Source organism: Saccopteryx leptura, chromosome 1 (assembly GCF_036850995.1).
Source record: "Saccopteryx leptura isolate mSacLep1 chromosome 1, mSacLep1_pri_phased_curated, whole genome shotgun sequence".
In the NCBI taxonomy this organism is placed as follows: domain Eukaryota; kingdom Metazoa; phylum Chordata; class Mammalia; order Chiroptera; family Emballonuridae; genus Saccopteryx; species Saccopteryx leptura.
In genome coordinates this window covers 242,280,333-242,301,669 of record NC_089503.1, presented here as the reverse complement: position 1 = coordinate 242,301,669, position 21,337 = coordinate 242,280,333, and the positions used below count along the sequence as shown (strand labels likewise).

At 41.5% G+C, this 21,337-nt stretch overlaps 1 protein-coding gene across 1 annotated transcript in view; it reads left to right on the top strand.

The window, feature by feature from the left end:
- The window catches only part of ELP3 (elongator acetyltransferase complex subunit 3), a 98,270-nt gene extending 77,511 nt beyond the window's left edge, over positions 1 to 20,759 (top strand). Inside the window, exon 15 of the mRNA XM_066388501.1 lies at positions 19,839 to 20,759. Coding sequence (XP_066244598.1) covers positions 19,839 to 19,918 — 80 coding nt within the window. The 3' untranslated portion in view covers positions 19,919 to 20,759. The remainder of the gene's footprint in view (positions 1 to 19,838) is intronic.
- Positions 20,760 to 21,337: the final 578 nt, after the last annotated feature.

Here is a 21,337-nt window from a genome sequence, read left to right as displayed (position 1 = left end):
GGTGGTGCCAGCAAGGGCCAGGCTGACACAGAACTTGTTCTCCACAAGCGTCTGTGAAGGGTTGACGTCATCTGAAATTCAGGGGCCTCCTTTGCTGGAGCACCGTCAGTGTTTTCTGTACAGTACTCAAGCTTTCATGTGCTTGTGAATCATCTGGAGATTTTGTTTAAATGCAGAGTTTGACTCATAGGGGTAGGGCCTGGGAGCCAGCATTTCTACCAAGGTCCCAATGGTATGTATATTGATCATCTTCCAGACCACGCTGTGAGGGGTTTTAGTATTCTCTTTCAAAACATTAAGGCAAGGAGACTCTCTTTTTAACTGGTTGGGGTGATGCTGTTTAACAAAACTACACAGGTTTCTGGTGCACAATTCTACAACACGTCATCTGTATATTGCTTTGTGTTCTCCACGCCAAGTCTTCGTCCATCACCATTTATTCCCCAAACCCTCCTCATCCTCCTCATTTCCCTTCCCACCTCCCCCAGCAGTCACCTCACTGTTGTCCCTGTCCATGAGGTTTTTCTCCCCCCCTTTTAACTCAGTCATTCCACCTCCACACCCAGACCCTTGCCCAACAGCTGTCAGTCCTGCTGTCTGTCTATGAGTCTGTCTCTGTTTTGCTTGTTAGTTCATTTTGTTCATTAGATTCCACTTTTGAGTGAAATCATATGGTACCTTTCTCTCACTGGCTTATTTCACTTAGCATAATGCTCTCCAGCTCCATCCATGCTGTTATGTAGGGCAAGATTTCCTTCTTTTTTATGGCCGAGTATTACTCCATTGTGTAAATGTACCATAGCTTTCTTATCCATTCATCTGCTGATGGGCATCTGGGCTGCTTCCAAATCTTGGCTACTGTAAATAACACTGCGGTGAACATAGGGGTGCATATATTCTTTTGAATTGGTGTCTTTTACATCCTTGGTTAAATTTATTCTTAGGTATTATTCTTTTTAAAGCAATTGGGAACTGTTTGCTTAGTTTCCCTTTTAGGTAGTTCATTATTGGTGTATAAATATGCAACTGATTTCTGGATGTTTATTTTGTATTCTGCTATTTACTGAATTTATCAGTTCTGGTAGTTTTTTGGTTGAAACTTTAGGGTTCTCTATATACAGTATCATATAATCTGCAAATAATTCTGTTTTAGTTCCTCCTTTCCAATTTGGATTCCTTTTACTTCTTCTTGATTGCTATGGCTAGGACTTCCCAGGACTGTGTTGAGTAAGAGTGGTGAAAGTGGATATCCCTGTCATGTTCCCAATCATAAGGGAAACACTTGTAGTTTTTGCCTATTGAGTATAATGTTGGCTATAAGTTTGTCATATATGGTCTTTTTACATTGAGGTATTTCCTCTATTCTCACTTTGCTGAGAGTTTTTATCATAAATAGGTGCTTGATTTTATCAAATGCATTTTCTGCATTTATTGATATGATTATGTGGCTTTTATCCTTTATTTTGTTTATGCGATGTATCGTGTATTGATTTGCGAATATTGTACCAACCTTGCATCCTTGGAATAAATCCCACTTGAACATAATCTTTTTAATGTATTGCTGGATCCAGTTTGCTAATATTTGTTGAGTATTTTAGCATCCATTTTCATCAGGGATATTATTAACTTTCTTTGTGGTGTCTATCTGGCTTTGGAATTATGATAATGCTGGCCTTGTGAAATGAGCTTGGGAATCTTCCTTTCTCTTGTATTTTTTGGAACAGTTTGAGAAGGATAGGTGTATTAGTTCTTAGAAGGCTTAGTAAAATTCACCTGTGAAGCCATCTGGTCGAGGACTTTCGTTTGTTTTTTATTGCTGTTTCGATTTCACTAGTTGCAGTCTCTGTTCGGGTTCTCAGTTATGGAAGATGCTATGTTTCTAGGAATTTATTTCTTCCAAGATTGTCCGATTTGTTGGCATATTGCTTTTTGTAGTATATATTTTTTTACAATCCTTTGTATTTCTTTGGTGTCAGTGTTACTTTTTCTCTCTTATTTCTGATTTTATATGGGTCCTCTCTTTTTTTTTCCTTGATAAGTCTGGTTAAAGATTTGTCAGTCTTGTTTATCTTTTCAGAGAATCAGCTCTTGATCTTGATCATTGATCTTTTGTATTTTTTAGACTTTATTTTATTTTTTGCTCTGATCTTTATTATTTTCTACTCACTTTGGGCTTTGTTGTTCTTTTTCAAGTTTCTTTAAATAAAAGGTAGATTGCTTTTCGAGATTTTTCTTGTTTCTTGAATTAGGCTTATACTGCTATGAGTTTCCTTCCCTCTTAGGACTGTTTTCACTTTGTTCCATAGACTTTGGGTTGTTGTGTTCTCATCTTCATTTGTTTCATTTGATTTCTTCCATGATTTCATTGTTAAGCCATTCGTTGTTTAGTAACATGTTATTTAGCCTCCATGTCTTTGTGTATTTTTCATGTGTTTTTCTTGTGATTGTTTCTTATGTATATAGTTTCATACCATTATGGTCAGAAAAGACTCTTGATATGATTTAAATCTTCTTAAATCTATTTAGACTTGTTTTGTGTCCAATGTGTTCTATTTTAGAAAATATTTCTTGTGCTCTTGAAAAGAATACATATTCTGCTGCTTTGGGGTGAAATGCTCTGAAAATATCAATTAAATCCATCTGATCTAGTGTGTCATTTAAGGCCACCATTCCATTGTTGATTTTGTCTGGAAGATCTATCCATTGATGTTAATGGGGTGTTAAAATCCCGATATGACTGGATTGCTGTCAGTCTCACCCTTTATGTTCATGAAGATTTACATGTTTAGGTGCTTCCACTTACTGGGGGCATAAATGTTTCAAGGCTGTCTCCTCTTGTTGGAATGCTCCTTTAATCATTATTTAGTGTTCTATTGTGTCTCTTACTATAACCGTTGTTTTAAAGTCTACTTTGTCAGATGTAAGTATTGCTACCCCCCACTTTTTTTTCCTTTCCATTTGCATGAAGTATCTTTTTCTATCCCTTTAGTCTGTGTATCTTTCGTTCTGAGGTGGGTCTCTTGTAGACAGCACATATATGGGTATTGTTTTCTTATACATTCAGCTACCCAATGTCTTTTGATTGGAGCATTTAAGCCATTTACAGTTAAAGTGATTATTGATAGGTATTTGTTGCCATGTTAGTCTTTTAACTATGTGAAGGTAAGAATATTCTTGTGACCCTGGCCATGCCTGCACCCTCAAAGTCTGATATATCTGTGGGAAACCTAATCAGTATTAAAACTGAGAATATCAGTATTCTATCACTTCCCCATAAAATTTCATTTGACTTTATGATATCTCTCCTTTTGAAATTAATACATTCGGGGGGGTCTGTGACTTGCCTGAAATCCCATTCAGTTGCTCATAAGAGCCTCAGTTTCTGCTTTTTATGATCAGGAAATGGAAATCAGCATCTATTCTTTCTAGCTTTTTATCATAATCTAAGTAATAGTTCAATTTCAGATCATCTGCTTGTAGAATTTTTAAAACAAGAAGAGACTTGCTAAAAATGACAAGAAAGAGCCTTTCTCCTAATCAGCCCCTACAGTGAGACTACTAGATTTCTGTAGGGATTTCTTTTTGTCATTGTATTTCTAGAGGAACAGCCCTAGAAGAACTACAATGAGTTCTGTGGGAGGAAGGAAGTGTTACTTCCTGTCACTAGTCTTTAAGCCCCACTTTGCTTTCTTTTGGGAAGACCACATAGGGCCTTGCCTTTCTGTTTGACTCAAGATCTGCTCACCCTTTAAATGGAAAAGCTAGAACTTTTGTTCTATGAATGATTTATTTCTCTAATTTAGTAATACATTACTGTTCTATTTAAATTTCTGAATCAGATACCTGAGATGTCCATTATTCAGAACTTCAAGGAAGGCAGATTTAAAGTGTTTATTTTTACAACATTTTTTATGTTTTTATTTTCTTTCCATGTGTGTTTATTTTGACTTTGGTGTATTTGTTTTACAGTTACTTTCAATTTTATTTTGTATTGGTTTCAGGTATATAGCTTGGTACTTAGATGATCTTACTTGAAGTGTGTAATTAAATACAGTGGTGTGCATGTGTGTGTGTTTGTGTTTTAATTGGTTTTTGTAAAAGGTTAAACAGTTATTCTCTATAAGCTGATCCTTAGAATGCAAATCTTGGTGGGAGTGCTGGTGCTTGTGTGCTGCATTCATTCACAATACTCCATTAGATGTGCTATGTACGAGACACATAGGCAGGGTATGGTTCAGATTCCATTTCTGCATCGACAGCAGCTCTGGATATCTTGGATAATTTCACTTGATCTTCACAGACCTTTATTTCCTTACAGTTTAACAGTCTAGAATTCTGCCCCTTGCTATGTTAATTTCTTTAAGGTCTCCATATAACCAGTTTTACTGGTTACATTTTTTTTTTAATTTCTATTTATTACTAATTTTAGAGAGGAAGGGAGAGAGATAAACATCAGTTTTGTTGTTCCACTTATTTATGCATTCATTGGGTTGACTCTTGTGTGTGTCCTGACCGAAGATCAAACCCACAACTTTGGCGGATTGGGACAATGCTCTAACCACCTGGGAGCTGCTCTGCCAGGGCATTTCAAGATTTTTTTTCTGAAACTGTATTAGGTTACCCTTTAATCAGTAACTGATCTCAGTTTTATTGTGGTTGAGTATCTGATGATAAAAACGAGGATAAAGTTTACCGTAGGTAGCTTAATCCTATTGATGATTTGTGGATGCATATTCAATCACAACTAGTGGTACTTTGTGACCTAAGTGTTCTTCTACTTTTTCTTTCTGACAAATGTCATCGATTTGTAAATCCATTCTTGTTCTGGTCTGTAGGCTTTTGTAAAACTCTTACACAGTGGTGGCATAGATACTCTGTCTTGGCATAACTAGTAGCTTGAGTAGGGGAGAGACAGATCATTTATCATTCTGGTTACTGCAACTGTAAGAATGTATTTATGTAGACTTTGTTTTTAAATTACATTCTGATTCATTATGACTTCCTTTCACCTTGCCAGCAGATTTTCTCTGTTGCTTGGATTTATATTATTAACTACACTGTAGATCTCTGATTTAAATCACTGATCAGAAAAACTAGAATAGACCTTTTGTAAACAAAATATATTGAATGAAAACAATTTGTTTTTTAATAGAAAAAATACATCGTGTTTATAAGGTTTATAGCTGATTTATCTTATTTAAAAGATTAACTTTACAGCTACATGAAAAAATTAAAAACTTCCTTGTTATTGGAGCCAAATGAAGCACTTTCTTAGACTGTTGCTTATTCTATTTTTTTTAACTATGTGTAATTCTTAGTAAACTGAGTGTTTTAAAGTTAACCATCAACCATAAATGTGGAAAGTAAACAAAGCAAAAATGAAATGTTTAGGTTTGTCAACATCAAAATCACTTAGTGTATCAAGTAATCCCCTATGTGCAGGGACCCAGAGTCAAGAGGAGGTACGGGGTGCTGGCTTGCCTGTAAGGGGCGTTCAGATCGGGCTGAACAGCTCTGTCTTCACACTAGTGATTGTCCTTAACTGCAGAGGAAGATAAGTTTTTCTGCCTACTGAAACTATTGCTCAACTCAGGATTAATTGCTTCAGAGTAAGAAAATAATCTTTTCCTAAATGGAGAAAGTGGGTTAGTCTATAAGAACAACCAGTTTATAAAATAATGTGTAGGCAGAAAATAAGTTAATTGCTGCTAAATATATAAGCAATTAATTAGTCCCTCTTAAGTCCAAGTGCTTTAGTATCTCTCAGCAGCTTACTCTTGTCGTTTCTGTTGACACACACTTTTTTAAGATTAACAAATCGTATCTCCTTAAAAACTGTAATGTTTGTCTCCTTGGGTGGATCATCATTCTCTCCTTTAAAAGTGTTAAGATGAAGCAGTTCTTTCTCTTCCCTCTCTTATGGTATAAAAGGCACGAAATTATACTCTGGAACCTAACCACAATATTTGAAATGCCATCACTAATAATCACCATGGAGACTGTAGATCTCTGGTGTCACACTGCTCCTACCATTTCCAAAAAGGCAAATGTGACTGTCAGTAGCCACTATCTAAAAAGGCACTCAATACTCGAGACAGAAGGATTTTTTCCCCTTTTGGCAGTTTTGGCTAGGTATCAGATCAGTCATGTTACTCTTTCTGTTTGCAGAGCTAATTGCTATGCATCAAGACGAACAGCTATTCCCCAAGCTCCCCCTCCTACCTCCGTCCAAAGCAGTATTCTGTTTGTGTTCTTTCAAGTAGAAAATTAATATGGCCATTGGCCAAGAATTGTGCAAGGTTGATATCACACAATGATGGTGAGAAATGAGGAAATGTCTGAATGGTTGATGACAGAAATCACTGAAGTCAGAGACTGATAGCCATTTTGTTTAAATCTATTAAAAAGACAAAGAAGAGGGAAGAGGAAAGGAGCATAAATATCAGATGAGTAAACGAGTCACTGTGCGGATGAGATCATTCTAAATCATGGTGTTCTGAGTTTTGACTCTGACGCCACATCCAGAATTCCTACTAGTGAAAAAAATCAATGTGCCTGTGCCATATATAATCCAGTGTGTTTTCTTAAGACTGAAATTAATGGTCTTGTACTCCAGAACCACTGATTAACAAAATGATATGTGGGCAGAAAATAATAGTGGTTTTGCTTCATTAAACTACAAATAGCTGAGATTTACTTAGTGGACCCCAGAAACTTGCCTGTATTCCAGGCTGCAACACATCTCCCTCTATTCGAGGTGAAGGCAGTTGTGTTCTTTGCATTATAACCTACTTGAAAAGAAGGGTACGTTTGTAGCGAGGTCTGTCTGGTAATGGACTCATAATCCTTCCCAAAATGCTAGAAAAGCTTTTCCTCATTTTGGCTTATCTATTTGCTAATGGACACAGAAAGCCTGCCAAATGCAGACCAGTTTGTGCTGCCAGTGTTACTAAAGGGCTTCTCAGAAAAGGCGGAAAAAGATTGTTTGCTCTTTTATAGTTTCTTTTTCACCCCTTTACGTAATTTATGTTTCAATAAATTGTTCCCCAACTGAATGCATATTGTTAGGGTTCTAAATATACCTCAGTTTCTCCTATTTGGTATTCTAACAATGATCTACACATTTATATTTGCATGATCCAATAGGATTTTGTTGTAGTAGTGGTTAATATCTTTTTAAAGATAATAAATACAACATAAAATATTACTTTCACAAGAACTTTATTAATTTCAGCTTCATTATTACTCAGACTAGCAGTGATGGCACGGAATACTATTTTGTTGGATAACAAATTAGCTAAATATTTGCTAATTGGTGTCTGTGTTGCAGCTGGACTCTGAGGACATTGTTGCATAGTTTTTCTCAGGACTCTATTCCCTGACTTGCTATTTATTAATTTGTAAATGAATCGGGTACCAATTTGTATTACATTGCCTATCAAGTGCATTAGTCCTGTTCCTCACTTGGTATCACATGACTATATTAATTAATGTATATTTTTCAAGTATTTCTGAATAGGCCACTAATGAGTTTCCACCATTTGGATCTTATAGGCAACTGAACATTTGGTGATGTTTCCTAGGCAGAAGCTGGTGATACCAGGAGGTAGTGTCTGGTTGACATTTGAGGAACAGCAGTTGGCAAGTGCTGCTGCTCCTCCCAGGCCCATGCTGTCGAGTCGTCTTGTGTGTCAGAAACATACAGGTTCAAGCCGCAGAGGAGAGCCTTGCTACTGTTGACACATCTGTAGTCTCTTTCCCTCCATCCTTGTTCCTCTAAGTTTATGGCTATTGGAAGTGATAGTTGTACGCTTTTGCATGGGAACAGGAATATGTCGTATCATGAGGTTTCTACTAATATGACTGAGAGATCTGGGAGCTTGCATATCAATGACTGCCTTTATTATAAAGTTAGACATTTCACAGGCTTTTTTCTGGGAAGGCAGCCTGCACGTGGTCTAGCCTACACCTCACCATCTGCTGTTTGTTTTGTAGTTTATTGCAATGTTAACTCCTTTTCATTGTAACTTACATATTATAGTACCATTCTTTAAGTATTTGACATTGCTATAATTCATTTAATTTTTAAAGCTTTTCTCTTTTATATCTACTAGAGGCAAGGATTTGACAGATTCTTCCCCTTTGAGTCAGCAGATTACTAAGTAATACTGGAAAACATTGATGCTGCTGCCTACCTTAGCAGCAACCAAGACTGGTTTCTCCAGAGCCTTTTAGTCCAGGCAGTTTTAATTCCAGCAGGACTTAATGGGCAATTGCTTATTCTTTGGTCAGCCTGATTTAAACTGTCGTCTCTGACTAGTAGCTCACATTTCCAAGGCATTTCCTGGTAGATTTAGGGTTTTAGATTTGTCCATGGGAAAAAGTTTTCCTATGCAACCCCATCCTCTACCTCCCTAAGCTCCAGTTGTCCAGTTACCCTCATTTATGAATAATTCACTGGTGTTTAGTCTATCAGTCCAGAAGCCTCAGCTCTGTACCCTCTGGGGTCTGTTACCTCTTACTGCAAATCCTACTGATGGGCAATGGTTTGGGCTTTTCATTGCTGTGTAACACACCACCCCACAGTGGGTCAAAACAGTCATTCTGTCTGCTCAGTGATTCTGTGAGTCAGAATTCAGCGGGGCACAGAGAGGCTGAGTCCTCTCTCTCCCATGGTGTTCAGGCCTCAACTGCAGGTTTAAGCAGCTGGCAGCAGCGGCTGGTCCACAGTCAGTTCTCACTGGAATGGGCGCTCAGGTGAGACTATCTGCATGACTTGTGCTTCTGATAGCATGAAGACTGGGTTCTAGGAGGAAGGGAGGGAAGGCTTAGGCTTAGAAGTCCCAGATCATCTCATATTTGTTATCTGTTGCTATGTAATAATTTACCACAAAACTTCATGGCTGAAAACAACAGACAATTCTCCCACAGTTTCTGTAGCAAGTGGCTTAGCTGGGTGCCGCCTGTTTAGAGTATCTCATAAAGCTACAGTTAAGGTGTCAGCCAGGGTGTAATCATTTCAAGATTCAGTTGGGGTTGAAGAATCCTCTTCCAAGTTCAGTGTGTGGTTTTTGGCAGGCTTTCATTCCTCACATGTCATTGGTCTTAGGGCCTCAGTTCCTCACCATGCCCTGCAGGGATCCCCAAACTTTTTACACAGGGGTCCAGTTCACTGTCCCTCAGACCGTTGGAGGGCCGCCACATACAGTGCTCCTCTCACTGACCACCAATGAAAGAGGTGCTCCTTCCGGAAGTGCTGCAGGGGGCCGGATAAATGGCCTCAGGGGGCTACATGCGGCCCGGCCGTAGTTTGGGGATGCCTGCCTCCGCACCCGGCAGTGCACTTCCCCCAGCAGAGTGATCTAGAGACAGAGCCTTGAGATGGAAGCCATGGTCCTCGTAACCTCGTCTGGAAGGAAGTCAGGGAGCCCAGCCCACCCTCAAAGGGAAGGGGTTACACAGACTGCTAATACCAGTCAACAGTGAACCTCGGGCATCTTCATGCCTGCCTACTACAATGTGACTTCTGCCCCATTCTGTTGGTTAAATAAGTCATTGGGCCAGCCCAGATTTAAAGGGAAAGGAAGTAAATTCCACTTCTCAAAGAGAGTGGATCTGGTTGTCATCTTTGAATACTTAAGTAACAAACTACATTTTCATTAACTTGCAATTAATAGGCATCTATCTCTTTCTATAGGAAATTTCATTTAGCCTTCTTTCAGGGTGGACTGTCTTTGGACATACCTTTAAGGGTTCTTGTCCCAATGCCAATATCAGATTTTCATATGCCAATTGTGGCAGTGCAGTTATACCTAACACTGTTCCTAAGCAGAGTTCGACAGGCCCCACAAGTAGCACCTGCATCTGACACTCTGTCTGCCATCTTTCTTCCATGGGGACATTTCTCTGTTTCTTCTTACGAGCCTATCTAAATGGCGGGCGCTTTAGGTCTGTGATAATTGGCCACCTCTGTCTTCTAAGTTATGGAATCTGGAAAACCATCTTTGGACTGAAGGTACCTGATTTTCCTCTGGAGGTTCCTACTCTGAATCTACAGCCTTTCCCATACAGTCAGACAGACTCCCACATGCGCCCGACCGGGATCCACCCGGCACGCCCACCAGGGGCCACGCTCTGCCCACCAGGGGGCAATGCTCTGCCCCTCCGGGGCGTTGCTCTGCCGCGACCAGAGCTACTCTAGCGCCTGGGGCAGAGGCCAAGGAGCCATCCCCAGCGCCCGGGCCATCTTTGCTCCAATGGAGCCTTGGCTGCGGGAGGGGAAGAGAGAGTCAGAGAGGAAGGGGGGGGTGGAGAAGCAAATGGGCACTTCTCCTATGTGCCCTGGCCAGGAATCGAACCCGGGTCCCCCACACGCCAGGCCGACGCTCTACCGCTGAGCCAACTGGCCAGGGCAGATTTTGCTCCTTTTAAAGATGGGTAATAGTCATTTTACACACATACACTGTATTTAGGTTATTTTCATCTTTGGCTATGTGAATAACATTGCTATGTACAAATATCTCTACAAGTTCCTGCTTTCAATTTCTTTGTGTGTATACTCAGAAATGGAGTTGCTGAATCAAGTGGTAGTTCTGTTTCATCTCTTATGGAATCACCAAAATGTTTCCTGCAGTGGCTGTTACTTTCATGTAAATTGCACATTTCTACTCTTAACATCTCTCCTATTCCCACCCCACCCCCAGCCCCAGCCCCTGGTAACCACGATTCTTCTGTTTTTACAAGTTCAGCTTTTTTAGATTCCACATATAAGTGAGATCATACACTATTTGTCTTTCTCTGACTTATATCATTTAGCATCATGTCTTTAAGGTCCATCCATGTTGTTGCAAATGGCAGGATTTTCTTCTTTCTCATGGCTGAGTAATATTCCATTGTATAGATGTACCACAAACTATGATACATGATCTGTATATTGCATATTTTAGATATTAACCCCTTAGCCAATACATGGTTTACAAATATTTCCCCCGTCTTGTCAGTTGCCTTTAAGCATCCTGTCGTTTGTGCTTCTTTGGTTCCTCGTCCATGGTTTCCTTTAGCATATTTATTAGTTGACTTTGACTGGTAATACCGGTATCTAGGCTCCTCAGGCATAGTTTCTCCCAAATTCTTTTTTTCCTGTGAATGGGTTTTTTGTTTTGTTTTTTTTTTAACAGAGTCAGAGAGAGGGATAGACAGACAGGAACGGAGAGATGAGAAGCATCAATCATTAGTTTTTCATTGTGCGTTGCAACCCTTTAATTGTTCATTGATTGCTTTCTCATATGTGCCTTGACTGTGGGCCATCAGCAAACCAAGTAACCCCTTGCTCGAGCCAGCGACCTTGGGTCCAAGCTGGTGAGCCTTGCTCAAACCAGATGAGCCCGCGCTCAAGCTGGCGACCTCAGGGTCTCGAACCTGGGTCTTCCGCATCCCAGTCCGACACTATCCACTGCGCCACCGCCCAGTCAGGCCTGTGAATGGGTTTTATTTTCCTGTTGTCTGTATGCTTTGAAATTTTTTAAATTGAATTTATTGAGATGACATTGATTAATATAATTCCATAGGTTTCAGGTATACAATTCTAGATTACATCTTCTGCAGGTTATACTGTGTGTTCACCACCTCAAGTGAAGTCTCCTTCCATCACCATTTACCTCCCCTTTACTCTCTTCTACCTCCCCCACACCCTTTTTCCTCCAGTAATCAGAGTGGAATTTAAGCAAACAGCTAGGTTTGTTCTGTTTTCATCTTTGATTAATCTTAAGGGCAGTTGGCATGTGCATTTGATGTGCTTGACTTTCTTCCTCAATATTTAGGGTAAACAAACAGTCTTAAGCTAACAGTATGCATCTTTCAAAGAGAGGGTGTGGGGTCAGAAAGCAGAGGCATTTTTTTCCACAGCTGGGGCTTGAGGCTTGAAAGCGTTTAATACAGAGAAATGCTCAGGGTCACCGGGAGGCCGGCAGCCCTTGGCAGTGGCCTTGGGAAATGGAAAGGAGGCTTTCCCACGAGCGCTGGCCAGCTCTGCCCAGCTCTGCCCCCCTCGTCCCGCCCGGAGTGAAGAGTGTCCTTGACCACTCTGCACAGGGGCTGCATTCTGAGGTACCTGCCATGGAAGTACCACTTTTTACATTTAGTTTTTAACATCTTTTTACATTTAGTTTTTAATATCTTAAGTTGATACACAGAATGTTCATTTTCATCTCCCAAAAAGAGGCTGTCCTGGGATAGAGGTGGAGGCCAGGAAGTTAAATACAGGCTGGTCACTGAAGCCAAATCTCAGAACATCACTCAAAGCACATTTCAGGGTATTCTTTTTCACCTTAGCTCATTTTATCATCATCACAGCTGGTGAAGTGGTGAAGGTAAAAATATTTACCCTGTCTCTGAGAATAAAAATGCCCCCGTGATCAGGTAAATGCTGGCTGTGGGTTAGGTAATTGGAGGATACAGCAAAGCAGGCCTGTGGACCACTGCAATCCTCCCTCCCCAGTGCCCTGGCAACTGCTGACTCGGCCAGTAGGGCACCCTGAGGGCTGTTGCACGTAGGCGTAACTCCTGCTCAGCCCCCGCCGGGGATTGGCAGAACCACACGCAGGACGTCAGGTGGAGAACTTAGCTGCTTGTGCAGCCCACCGTGTCTCTCCAAGGGCAAGAGCAGCGTTATGCCGCAGCTTGTGAGACAGCCTGCCCACATCAGTCCAGGAGGTTGGCTGACGTCAGCTGGGAGATGTAATTGCTTTTTCTTGGCTGGCTAACAAAGGGAAAGTTACTGTGACAGGGCTGTCTAGGAGCCCTGTGAGGCATGGAGGGAGACAGAGTGTTGTCTTCATCCAGCCCAGGTGATGGCGTGTTCCCTTCTAAGCTGGCCAACAATTCTGATACTTTTGCCAGCCTGTTCTGCATATTGTAGAAATGGGGGATATCTTTTTTCACGAAGCACAAAGGAATACAAAGGAGGAATTTTTAAGTAAAGAAGAGGTTGGAGTCCAGACTGGCCTAGAGGTCAAACTTCTTTTCCAAAAATACCTAGAGCTTCCCAGAGGTAGACTTTCATCACAGTGTGACGGCATGTTATTGAAAAGCTGAGAACAAGGAGAAGGGGTCAAAAGAGGCCTTTCTTTCAGAAAAACCTGATTGCCTTTCTGTCCTCAAGTTGGTAGGAGTTTCTGGGCCCACCCCCTGTGTTAAGGCAGAAGCAGAGCCCAGGGCGCCTTGGTGCTCGGTAGGGATCATTACTGAGGAATGCTTAGCTGTACCTCAATAAGGATGTTCTCTTTACCAGCAAGCCTAGGAAATCAGGCCACCCTCAATCACTGAACTCTGTGGTTACCTGACGGTTGTCTAACCCTGTATTAGATGTGAGGAGTTGCTGCTACTTGTGGTAGAGGATGTAGGTTGTGGCGTGTTTTGGAAAGTACTGTTGACCCTTGAACAACACTAGTAATTAGGGGCACTGACCACCTGCACAGTCAAAAGTCTGTGTAACCAAGTCAGCCCTCCACATTTGCAGTTCCCAACTACAGATCCAAACTACAGTTGACCCTTGAACAACTCAGGTTTGAACTGTGCATGTCTACTTATACAACTGAAAACCTAATTGTTCAAAGATAAAACTGTATTTAAAAAAAAAAAAAATTAAAATTAGCTAAAAACAGTATTATATTAGTTTTAGGTGTACAACAGTAATTAGACATTTATATAACTTACAAAGCAATCACCCCAATAAATCTAGTACCCATCTGACACCATACATAGTTATCACAGTATTATGGACTATCCCCTCTGCTGTGCTTTACATCCCATGACCATCTTTATAACTGGCAATTTATACTTTTTAATCCCTTCATCCCATTTGGCAACCATAAATTTGTTGTCTGTATCTATGAGCTTGTTTCTGTTTTGTTTGTCCACTTTTGTTGTTTAGATTTCACATGAAAGTGAAATCATATGGTATTTTTTTCTGTGTCACTTATGCACTTAGCATAATACCATATAGGTCCATTCATGTTGTCACAAATGGCAAGATTTCATTCTTTTTTATAGCTAATAGTGCGTTGTATATATGTACCACATCGTCTTTATCCATTCTGTCGATGGGCACTTAGGTTGCTTCCATTTCTTGGCTATTGTAAATAATGTTGCAGTGAACATAGGGCTGCATATCTCTTCGAATTGGTGTTTTGGATTTCTTCAGATAAATATCCAGAAGTAGTATTGGTGGGTCATATATAGTTCTTTTCTTAATTTTGGGGGGCACACCATACAGTGTGGCTGCGTGGCTGCACCATTTTACAGTTCCACCAACAGTGCACCAGGGTACCCTTTTCTCCACATCCTCTCCAACACTTGTTTATTGATTTATTGATAACAGCCAATCTGACAGGTGTCAGATAATATCTCATTATGGTTCAGTTTGAATTTCCTTGATGATTAGTGACTTTGAGCATGTCTGTTGGCCATCTGTATTGTCCTCTTTGGAGAAATGTCTGTTGAGGTTCTCTGCTTATTTTTCATTGAGTTTTTGTTTGGTGTGTTGTATGAATTCCTTATATATTTTGGATGTTAACCCCTTATCAGATGTATCATTGGCAAATATCTTCTCCCATTCAGTAGGTTGTCTTTCATTTTGTTGGTTTCTTTTGCTGTGCAAAAGCTCTTTAATGTAGTCCCATTTGTTTTTTTCTTTTGTTTCCCTTGCACAAGGAGACATATCCAAAAAAGCATATTACTAAGAGCAGTGTTAAAGTTTACTGCCTGTTTTCTTCTAGGACTTTTATGACCTCAGGTCTTAGATTTAAGTCTTTAATCCATTTTGAGTTTATTCTTATATATGGCATAAGAAAATAGTCCATTTTCATTCTTTTGCATGTCTTTTCTATCACCATTTATTGAAGAAACTGTTTTTACCCCATTGTAGATTTTTACCTCTTTTGTCATCGTTTAAGTGACCATATAGGTGTGGGTTTACTTCTGGGCTCTCTGTCAGGTTCCATTGATCCGTGTGTCTGTTTTTATGCCAGTGCCATGTTGTTTTGTTTACTGTAGCCTGTAGTATAGCAAGTTGCTGATACCTACAAACTTTATTCTTTTTCAGTATTGCTTTGACTAATTCAGGGTCTTTTGTGGTTCCATATAAACTTTAGAATTATTTTTCTAGTTTTGTGAAAAGGTTTATTAGTCTTTTCATAGGGATTGCATTGAATCTGTAGATTGCTCTGGATATCATGGACATTTTAATGGTGTTAATTTGTCTGAGCCTTCCACAAGTCATAATCTTTTTGTGAAGTGCAATCAAGTGAAGCCTAGTAAAGTAAAGCACAACAAAGCGTGGTGTGCCTGTAAGTAAATCTGCAAGCATTTATTGCCTGGTGGTTATATGCCAGACAGTGGTAGGTGTCATTGACTTCAAGAACTTACATTCTCGGAGGGGAAGTAGACACAAGTATAATAAAGCACAGTGAGAGTACCAGAACAATAGATTGGAGGCAGAGTTATGAATTCCCACTCCCCTGTGGATGGGGAAGTCTGTGTAGAGGTCCCTGGTGGGAGTGGTGTCCTGGTTGATGAGGGGAGTGCCCTGTGGAGGATGCTGCTGAGGGGCAGCAGCCAAGCCAGAGTGTTGGACTAGGGAAACTAATTAGGCCTGGTTTGATTAGTCCTGGAATGTAAGTAGTAAGGTCACTTGTGGCAGGAACTAAAACTGGAGGAGTAAACCAGACTGGGCATGAAAGATGTATATCAGGCCAAGGAATTTGAGCTTTATCTTGGGACACACCCTTAGCAGTTCTAAGTAGGAGAGTAGTCAGAATTACCATTCTCATTTTAAATGGTGGCTTGACCTCATGTTGTTATCACTGGCTGTCTTCAAGCTTACATGTCAGTTACAATATTGCAAGTAACAGAAAATACAACTCAAAATGGCTTTAAACTTAACATGGAGGAACCTTGAAGATATGCCAGGTGAAATAATCCAGTCAACAAAAGAACAAATACTGTAGAATTCCACTTACAAGAGGTTCCTAGAGTAACTAGGTTCACAGGACAGAGTAGAGTGGTGGTTGCCAGGGACAGGGAGGAAGGATTGGGGTGTGGGGTTCTAGTTATCCAGGCTGAAGAGTTCTGGAGATGGATGGTGTGAGGGTTGCACAACAGTGTGAATGCACTTATTACTACTGCTTAAACTGTACACTTGAAATGCTTAAAATGGTCAATTTTATGTTTTACCACAGCACAAAAACCAAATGGCTCAAACCAAGTGGAAAACATATTATTTCATAACGTCAAAGGCAGACTAGCTCAGGGTTAGGTAAAATCACGGTTTCGGCATCGGCAGTGTGAGAAAGGGACCTGGGCGGTCTCCCCCTTCTGTCCCCTCCCCTCTGCTGTTTCCCCAGCCAACTCCCTTGCAAGACATCTGCCCTGAGCAGACATTACTTTCCAAGACAACGTCCACAAAAAGAGACCATCTTTCCTCATGTCTCTCTTTTTTTTTTTTTTTTTCTCTCTGAAGCTGGAAACGGGGGGAGACAGTCAGACAGACTCCCACATGTGCCCGACTGGGATCCACCCGGCACGCCCACCAGGGGCAACGCTCTGCCCCTCCGGGGCGTCGCTCTGCCACGACCAGAGCCACTCTAGCGCCTGGGGCAGAGGCCAAGGAGCCATCCCCAGCGCCCGGGCCATCTTTGCTCCAATGGAGCCTCGGCTGCGGGAGGGGAAGAGAGAGACGGAGAGGAGGGGTGGAGAAGCAAATGGGCGCTTCTCCTATGTGCCCTGGCCGGGAATCAAACCCGAGTCCCCCGCATGCCAGGCCGACGCTCTACCGCTGAGCCAACCAGCCAGGGCTCCTCATGTCTCTTTTTAAGATCAAAAAAGGCTTCCAAAATTACGTGTTCCTCAGCACCTCCATTTGAATCTCGAAGCATTCCACCAGTAGCGTGGCCAGAGCAAGCCCCTGGTGCCCCGACACCTCTCTCACTGTCTCTCTAGTCTGTCAATGGCAAGTCCTTTTTCTCCAAAGCCTTCCTTGACTCAGGCCCAAAATCTTAGAGTCATCTTGGACCCCTCTCTTCACATCACACCATAGGTACAGTAAGTAACACATTTTCCTGACTCTGCCTTATAAATCTTTCCAGACTTTTTGAGTTCTTAAATATGTGCCGGGCATTGCTCTGGGTACTAGTGATTCTTCAGTGACTAAACAGATTTAAAAAACCCGGCTCCTCGAGCTTCATTCTCCTCTCAAAACAACCGTCAGACATCCGAGCTCTTGCCAATATAAGTTAATCATGTCTCTTCTTTGATCTTAATCCTTATTCACCTGTGCATGCTAATAGTCTGTGTGTGACTGATGAGGAGAAATCAGGTTTTAATTTTGAAGTGCCTTTGTCTCTACTAGAAGCTGTCATGCCACAGAGCATAGTTGATTTTGAAGTGGGAGAATGGGAGGTAGAGGAATAGTTCCTAGAAAGTAGGATTCTGGAAACGGAAAGCACTGCATTGAATGACTTCAGAGACGGGTGTATGAGATAGTGATCATTCTGATAATGGTTTCTTAACCTTCTGCTCCTCCTACCTTATTTTGCTGAATTCTTTGGGCATATTGACCTCTCAAAACATCTATTAAATTGATATTTTTTAATTGAGATATACACACAATAAAGTATATTTTAAGTGTAGCACTTGATTAATTTTTGCATGTGTGTGTTCCCATGTAACTGCTAATTCAGATCAAGATATGACATTTTAAGCATTCCAGAGGACTCTTGTTCCCTCTCTGTCCATAGCATCTTCCAAAGGTAACCAGTTTTCTAACTTCTATCACCATAAAATTAGTTTGCCTATGTCTGAACTTTGTGTTGATGAAATATTTTGTATCTGGTTTCTTCCATGCAAAATGAGGTGTGAGCTTCACCCATGTTGTCGTAGGTGGCTGTAGTTCTTGCATTACTGCATAGTAGTCCGTTCTATGAAAAGAACACAATTGATCTATTCCATTGATAGATATTTGGTTATTTCCTGTTCTGGATATTATGGATGACATTGTTTGTTGGATGTAATAATTCATTCCCCTTTTCACTTGGGAGTATAACTGCTGGGTCACAGGCTATGATGCAGGTAGATATAGAACTTTAAAAGATAGTCCAAGCAATAAAGTGTTTGTACCCCTCTGAGGGGTTTGAGATGTCTTCTTGTTTTCAGTGGGTTTGAACTGCTTTCTGACCTGTCATTCTTTACATTTTGTCTTCCCATTGCTCTACCAAAAGCCATAATGTTGAACAGAAGTAATGACTGGAATGCAAAGACAAGGTGATACATGCAAGATGTGTCAGTGATCTGTTCTCACAGGATATGGTTCTGCTCACCTCCAGTTCCTCAGTTTCAGTTCCGTTTAGTACGTGAAAATTTTTGAAGGGGGTAGGAAACAAAACATGATGGGAAACCCTATTCCTAAATAGCAAATGTTTAGGTTAAAGAATTAAGCATACACAATACTTATCACTGGCAATCCAAAGTGATGAACAAGATCAGTAGAGCTTATCCTGTGTACAGAGGCAGGCCAGCGACCAGCGACCGCAGCCCGCTGTGGAGAGAATGGGGATGGGCAGAGCATGTAAAAAACACTGTGGTTTTCATTTACAAAAAGTACTCTCTGAAACTACAGAACTACTGACGCAAGCTGTGTGGGCTCTCCACACATCCTACAATCCTGCAACACCGGCTGGGTGTCCTACAGTTTAACCCCGTGCCAACACTGTCTCCCTGGATTGCTTGGCTCCCAGGCAAGTCCAGGTTGTTACCTGTGCATCTGAGCAGTGGGTTCCCACAGCCCAGTGAACCTCTTCCGGTTCTGTTAATTTGCTAGAAGTAACAGCCTGAGCAAAGACCTGGAAGCTAGGGAAAGAGCCAGACACACACAGACACTTAGAAAAATTCATTCTTAAGGCTTAGAGCACAGTGTTCAAAGGGAGACGAGCAGCAGAAGATGCAGCTGGAAATGGACTCGCATACCAGGTTGTGTCAAGCTTTAAAATAACAGCAGCTGCCACATTTTTGGAGGAGTTAGCCTTTTCCCGACTCTGGCCTAATCCCATTTCATGGACTACCTTGTTTAATACTCAGCATCCTTAAAACATAACTACCTTATTGCAGATGATAAAACATTTCAGGGAAATTAAATAGACCTATGAATTGACAGGGCCAGGCCTTACCTAACTGATCAAAAGCCCATTCTCATCACCGCTTCTATAGATACTACTGTATAAGCCCTGCTTGATCTTCCTGTGAGCTCAGCTTATGTGTGGTTGTGTTGTATTTTGGATTGACTTAAATCAGCTAATGTTCCTTAAGAGTATGCAAACATAAAACTGGTATAAACGCTGCGTGCTTGTACTGATCATGTATCACAATAAATCTACCAATTACTACAAACAAAACTATAAAGCTAAGTAGCATTACTTTAATGTGATATTTTGCTGGAGTTGGCAGAGCCGCGGGCGCCGGCAGCTTGGACCCGCTCCCCGCAGCGCAGCGCTGTCGGGCCTCACTTGAGGGAAGGCGTCTCACACATGCAGTCCCGCTGAAGTAGTGTTGCCAATAGGATTGTATGTACATGGGCTCTGAAACGGTTTCTATATTTTAATGCATCTTGAATTCAAAATAGAAATGGTCCAAACTTCCTACAGTGAGATTCGATCTGGAAGGTAGTTTGGTCTGTGAATGAGAAGGAGAAGGAAGGAGTGTGGCTCTGAGGGGGCGTTTGCTGGCTTCTGAGGGTTGCTATAGTTATGCTTACTAGAGATTTTTTTCTTTTGCATTTTGCTTCCTTACAGGGGTTGGCACCAGGAATTACTACAGAAAGCTTGGCTACAGGTTACAAGGCCCGTACATGGTAAAGACGCTAAAATTCTAGCCCAACCAGTCTGCGCTGTGCCGTGTATCTGGCAGGAAATGGAGATGCCAGGTGTCTTGAATACTCAACAGAGAGGCTGAGCAAAGCAAACGGACCTACCCTGTTCCCTTGGCAAAGCTTCACCCCCCATCCTGCAGCTGCGGAGACTTGGAAACACTCTTGGGGCAGGACTGGCCGTCTGGTGACCGGACACGGAGCCTCTGGCGCTCCTGCGTGTTCTCAAGAAGTCACTTCCGTTTTCAAGGTTTAAGTTGTGTCCAGTTTCTAAGTTCTGCATGAGGCCAGCAAGTGACTTTAAGATCAACTGCCAAAAGCAAATTAATGAACTACAATGAGGTGTTGTCATTTGAGAAGTTATTTATATGGTATAGGGACAAAAAGTCAGGTTCACCACATGAAAACTGACAGATTTTGAACTCTGGACTTGAACTACATAAGCATTCCAGCGCAAGAAAGTGAGCTTTTGTTTCGATGCAGGTTATCCTGGTTTCTGTGCTGTTTGCAGTGGCGGCACGGCGGGAGAGAGGAGTGGAGGCGTGTTTGTGTTTCAAGCTTGGAACTGGCTGTTTCCATTTGTGAGTCCGCCATCTACGGTGGGCCATGACGGACATCCTTGTTTTCACATACTTTGTTCTTCCTATAACTCGACAACTGCAAAACTGTGGGCAGCATGTGTGCCCAGAGAATGTTCAGCTTCCCCTTTTGCCTGTCCTGAGCAGGCAGTGTGTGACATGCTTGTGTCTTAGGTGGTGTGGCCCTCAGTCAAGATTTCCTCCCACAGAAGCTGTCCCTGCATTCTTTAAAGATGAATTTTGGGTTGTTACAAATTTATATGAAAGCCCCCCAAAAAAGAAACAGGTGCAGATCTAAAAATAGGGAAAAGATGGACTTTTCAGAGGTTCATTTTATAGAACTGTCTCTGTGTAAGTTCCGAGTAATCCACTAGAGACTTACCCTGGAGAGGGTCAGTTCTTAAGAGCATGGCTTAACCTTGTGCCCCTCAGCTTCTGTGGCATTTTACAAAGGTTTATTAAATGGAATGGATTCTTCTAACAGATAAAAAAAAAAATCTTCAGCCTACGAAGAATCATGTAAGGGTTTTTCTCTCGGTAAGTGCAGTGACACTTGCTATGACTTCATAGGTTTGTTTCCAGTCTGTGACACTGTTCGCTCTCTCCTGGGTGCTGGCTGCCATTTCACCAAACTGCCACAAGGCAAACGGCATTGCCTTTCTCGTGGGCTCTCTGTGGAGCTACAAAGGCTTTCCGTGAGTGTAGTTGAGGGAATTTAGCTACTTCTCAATTATGCCTTTTTCCCTTTAAAAATAAAACTATTAAACTAATAAAGCAGGCACCATAATGGCTGTTAGCGCACGTCATTGGAGCCGGAGTGGAGAGGTGCTGCGCGGCTGGCCTCTGC